Source organism: Empidonax traillii, unplaced genomic scaffold, assembly GCF_003031625.1.
Source record: "Empidonax traillii isolate 1590-97213 ecotype Southwest subspecies unplaced genomic scaffold, ASM303162v1 scaffold14:size4059594, whole genome shotgun sequence".
Taxonomy (NCBI): Eukaryota; Metazoa; Chordata; class Aves; order Passeriformes; family Tyrannidae; genus Empidonax; species Empidonax traillii.
In genome coordinates, this window is record NW_020955207.1 from 275,963 (window position 1) to 281,131 (window position 5,169).

General features: G+C 35.0%; 1 protein-coding gene across 36 annotated transcripts in view; it reads right to left on the bottom strand.

Moving 5' to 3' along the window:
- CLASP2 (cytoplasmic linker associated protein 2) overlaps window positions 1–5,169 on the bottom strand; it is a 144,821-nt gene that overhangs the window by 48,974 nt on the left and 90,678 nt on the right. For 27 of the 36 annotated variants that reach the window (XM_027891374.1, XM_027891233.1, XM_027891193.1 and 24 more), the window contains 2 exons: window positions 3,342–3,365; window positions 497–514 (listed from right to left, as the gene is read on the bottom strand). The exons of 6 other annotated variants lie outside the window; for them this stretch is intronic. In XM_027891374.1, the coding sequence (XP_027747175.1) occupies window positions 497–514; window positions 3,342–3,365 (42 nt within the window). The remainder of the gene's footprint in view (window positions 1–496; window positions 515–3,341; window positions 3,366–5,169) is intronic. 3 more of the 36 variants (XM_027891212.1, XM_027891275.1, XM_027891490.1) reach the window with 1 other exon arrangement.

Genomic DNA, 5,169 nt, shown 5'->3' on the forward strand with positions numbered 1-5,169 from the left:
CCTGGTTCGATTTTATCAACGTAAAACAAACCAGTTTGTGTCTGTGAGGCAAACGAACTGTTAACTCATTTGGAGCCCCCACATCCCATTCACTAATGACAGGTTTAAATGTTAAAAGCATACTGAAAACTAACTCCTGAGTCTCAAAGAGATGAGGAATAGTAGCACCTGCTTCCCAGAGCATGAACACATTTGATGAAATAGCCTGAGACAAGATTTGCTTTAAAAAAACAAATGCAAAATTATAAAGCCCCTACATTTTGACAGTAGGAATGTTAAGCAATGACACTTACACTGCAAATGAAAATTACTTGAGAATTAAAAGCAAAAGAATTTTAAAAATACTACATGACAACCAAGTATTAGATGCATAAGCTGTCTGTTATGAACCTCCACAAAGCCCCAGAAAGACCATATTCTACTTTTAAAGCTTAATTTGTATCAATGAAAATATGAAGCTGAAAATATTAACTAGTCTAACAAAATATTTTCTTACCATCTTCAGAAGCTGTTCCTAAACAGGAAAAATAATAAAATACATGATATTCCAAACAATACTGTCTCTCTCAAATTCCTTTTTGAGATTAATCTTAGGAATCTTGACAAATTTTAACCAAGCCAAGATAACTAAAGCTTCTGTGTTGCAACTCCATAATTGAATGGAAGCAAAATTATCAAGAAATATCCATACTACACTGTTAGGGATTTACAAAAACACTATGCACAATACTGCCTTCCAAACTTGTTACAAAACCACAAAAAACAAAATCAATAGAAAAAGTTACATTTATGAGCTAAGTCAACAAAATGACACAACAGATCAAAACAGACATTAAAAATACTGTAGTGCAAGCTCTTCTGAAAATGTAAAACATACTATTATACATAAGCTCAGAGAAAAACACAAAGACAGTGTTTCCCCACACTGGACAGCGATAATTTGATAAGAACTGCCAGCCAGGAGGATTTCTCTGAATTAAGCCTGTGATTATTCGCAAGATCTACATGGACAAGATCAAGTTTTGCTCGGCGAATTGGAAGGAATATAAGCTTGTTGAAACCAGAATACACTTGAACAAGTATGCCAAGCTTAACAAGACTTGATTTTGACAACATGAGAATCAGACAAGTCTTCTTCCTGACATCAGTACCCTAGGAATTGATGACAAGCTGCCTAATCTGCAGTCCTTCCTTCCTCTAAGTGCCTTTGAAACAAAGCTCATTATGGAATAAAATATACATTACTAGTGATAAAAGTATTAAATGCCCTGCAAAAAATCAGAGGGTACTTTAGTTTTCGTTTTCACATTCTGCTATTTCTGCCATGCAAGAAAATACAATGACGAAAACATCTGTTAGTGTCTTTGGCTAGTCTAAATTTAACTTTCTTAGTAAATCTGGCTATGGCTTTCTCAAGTTATAGTATCTTCAGGACAGTATTTTTAAAAAAAATCCCTCTAAAAAATTAGTTCAGTGTAAATTTCAATGCTTCTTCACAAAAATCGCTTTCAGTAATATGTATGTAGGAGTGCCTCAAAGTTTTCCAGACCAAATTTGCCAATTCTTTAAAAAAAAAAAACCAAAAAAAACCCACAAAAGCCAAAAGACTGCAAAGCCAAATCCCCAAACCCTGAACTACCCTTCCAAATCCAACATTCTTCCAGAGCTGGATCCTGAAAGGCAGATTTTATGTAACACCTAAGCCAGGCTAACAGTTCCTACAAGGGGTGGTTCTGCTTCTCCTTCCTCGTGTCTCTTGTGCTACCACACAAAAGCAAAATAACAGAACACTACACAGTTTTATGAAATCAGTTTTATGGAGTTGGTTCGCCTACAGTGACTGATAATGGAATATTACAAGGCACTAACAGAAAGAAGCAATAAAAACACGTGGACAAGGTTAGTGGGGAAAGTAAAAATGGTTATTTGCTCCTGGTGGTGTGTTAGATCAGAACAGTTATATCAAACAACTACAGCTGGAGAGCAAAGCTGTGTTCACTCCATCTTGCACATCATATCTACAGATACCCTTCAGAAAACAAAACCCTCTGTTACTCTGATCAGTTGTGTAGCATTTCCCCTACTACTTTTAAACAGATATATGTGCAACACCATTAGCAGTGGCTACTGAAGAAAAAGCCTGCAAACATGGCCCTAAGGTGCTGGTGACAATGTGCAAAAGCTCAAGATTAAGTGTTTAGCACAAACTGTTATAAATAAATCCTATTACATGCAACACAGGGAAATATGATCTGGAATTAAGTGATAGGGACACTATTGCACTGTAAAACCCTCCTCATTTTATTTAAGTAGGCTCGCCATCTTCAATGCTCAAAAATGGCTCAAATTATTTCAAAAAGCATCTGTGCTTTAATAAAATGATTCAGGATTCCGGGTTTTAGAGATCTGTCTTCTCACTGTTTTCATTTCTATGAAAAATATCACCTGCTTTGCTTCCAGTAAATTAATTGTTCTTCAAAACACGTACCTGTTAATACTGTTAATAAACACGAATTACAAAGCAAGCAGCAAACTAGGGATTGCACAAACTTTTAAAGTGCTTTTTAAGTGTCCCCAAGCAATAAATTAGAACTGGAATCTTTGGGCATCCAGCTGGGACTCTGAGCATCAACTCAGAAGCTGGTGAAGCATCATATATAAAGCATTATGAGTGAAGCATTATTTGCTTACACGTGAAACAGAAAACTGCTATGAGAAGCCTGATTCTCAACTGTTTTGCAGTCCCTCCATGTGTTTATAATAGGGTGAATTAAGAAAAAGTAAGCACTAAAACCTAGGTGGAAGACTTGGTAACCTATTTTAACAGGTAGGTCTTCACTCTTTAATTGAATTACACTGTATTACAGGATTTACAAGCACTTGAAATTATATAGGTAGAGTAGATTTTGACAGAGAAGAATTTAGTGGTATTTTTTGTAATCCGTGGTTAAGTGGTCAAGCATCTTCCAGTGCTGTTCTGCCAAGTTAAAAAAAATTTACTTTACATGTTAAACTATGAAACATGCTGGAACTAGACTGGTTAAAAAGCAGCATGTATTGATTAGAGAACTGCTCTGCAGTTAATTGAGCTTCTTTCAAAAATAGGAGTAATGCCCAATTTCTGATAAAGGTTCTGTTGCTGTACTGCCCAAACATTAACAACATTGACAAAATCAGCAATAACACATACAGTGAGACATCAAGATTACACAGGGGTTAATGAAAACAGCATAGTAATTTGTTAATGAACAAACAAATATATTAAACATCAATACTTTTACATAAAAGACACTTTAGTAAATATTTAATAGAATTAGAGGACAGACTAAACAATTTCTTACCATCCATCTTGTCAGAAGTATCCTCTTTGTTGAAAAAGCAGGCAAAGAAACATGGAAAACTTAGTGTGTTAGAATAAAGGTGTTCACAGCAGAGTCATAAAACATTAATTAAGGAAAACACATTAATATTAAATACAGCAGACATGTTTATCTAATTCATGCATGTATAAGCTAACTTAAGTAAAGTTGGTTTCTCTCAGTCCAAGGTACAAAATTACAAAACAGGGTACAAGCACCCTGGAGAGGGATATTGAATCTCTCTGTATTTGTCAGATTTGACAAAACCCTTACAGTAAAACATTTAGAAATGCTTTCATGCTTGGTGTAAACAGTTACTGAATCATCAGTACATATCTATATAATTACTGAATAACAATATTTATATTTCTTATGAAATTTGCTACTGAGCATGAAGTCCCACCTGGAGTAAGGGACAGGAGGGGAAAAAATACTGCAATTAAGACAGATGAAAAGTGGGAGAAAGTTTCACTCTGGTTTAAAAGCATTAAATATTTACCAGTTCAGCTGGAAGGTAGTGCATAAATATTCTGACAGTAACAATCAAAATTAAAATATTTAGCATGAGACATATATAATTACAGCTCAAGCCTCCTCCTCAACAAGGACATTAATACTTAAGGATGTCCAAGATAGCCAACATTTAAAATAACTAGAGAATGTCCTCCTGTTTCTAGAATAGTCTTTTAAAAAATCATAAGCAAGAGTTCTTCTATTAATAATAAAAAGGGAAGAGATGGTTGGAGATAATTACAGATTACTATGCTCATAAATGTGTGGCCCTCCGAGGTTTCGAATTTGGTAGATGTTTAAGCAAAAGGTGGATGTTTCCCTGCAATTAAGGGTAAAAATAAATTCAAACTCTAGGAGATAATGTTATTTATTTTGGTACTAATTGCAGCACCTGAGAGATGTGGAAACCATTATGGAAATACAGTAACATTTTCCTAAGCTTTTGTCAGCATTATCTTAAAAATTCTGTCATTTAGAATTTTATAAGAAGTTTACAGATTAGCCCATCTTCTGAAACACGGCACTTGCTTGGATTCACACTCCATTCATTTTAAGGCTACCTTTTGACATCTAAGAATAAACAGTATTTCGAGGTGGATTCCATGGTCAATCCACAGCTGAACAATCAACAGTCACACTCTCTACATGGGGGAGAGTGGACAGGTTATGTGCCATTTAAACTACCTTACCACAAGGCAAAAACTGTTAGGAGACTCAGCCAAGACCAGTGAAGCAGTACTGCTTGTAAACAAACCTCGGTCTCCTTGGCTACTGCTTTCCTTACACTGTCTGCACTAGGATTTGACTTCACTAGACATCGCCAGGATTACTTTATTTTGCCACTTCAAACAACCATTACACTATTCTCCAACAGTGACTGCATCTGGTAGCAAAGTAAAGCTTTCCAGCAACCCAAATCCTTCCAAAGAATGTTGCTTATTATTCGTCTTGCCCACACTAACTCACCAAATCTCCAAAGAGAATAAGCTATTTCTTTATTTCTGATGTTTTTCCTGCATAGAACCACCACTGTTTATTTCACTGAAAACCCCTGTGCCCTTCTCAACCCTTGCTTACATAAGTCTGGGCATGAATCACATACTGCTTAAAATGTTCTAAAAGTTCTAAATGTTCTAAAAGTTCTAAATGTTCTAAAAGTTCTAAATGTTCTAAAAGTTCTAAATGTTCTAAAAGTTCTAAATGTTCTAAAAGTTCTAAATGTTCTAAAAGTTCTAAATGTTCTAAAAGTTCTAAATGTTCTAAAAGTTCTAAATGTTCTAAAAGTTCTAAATGTTCT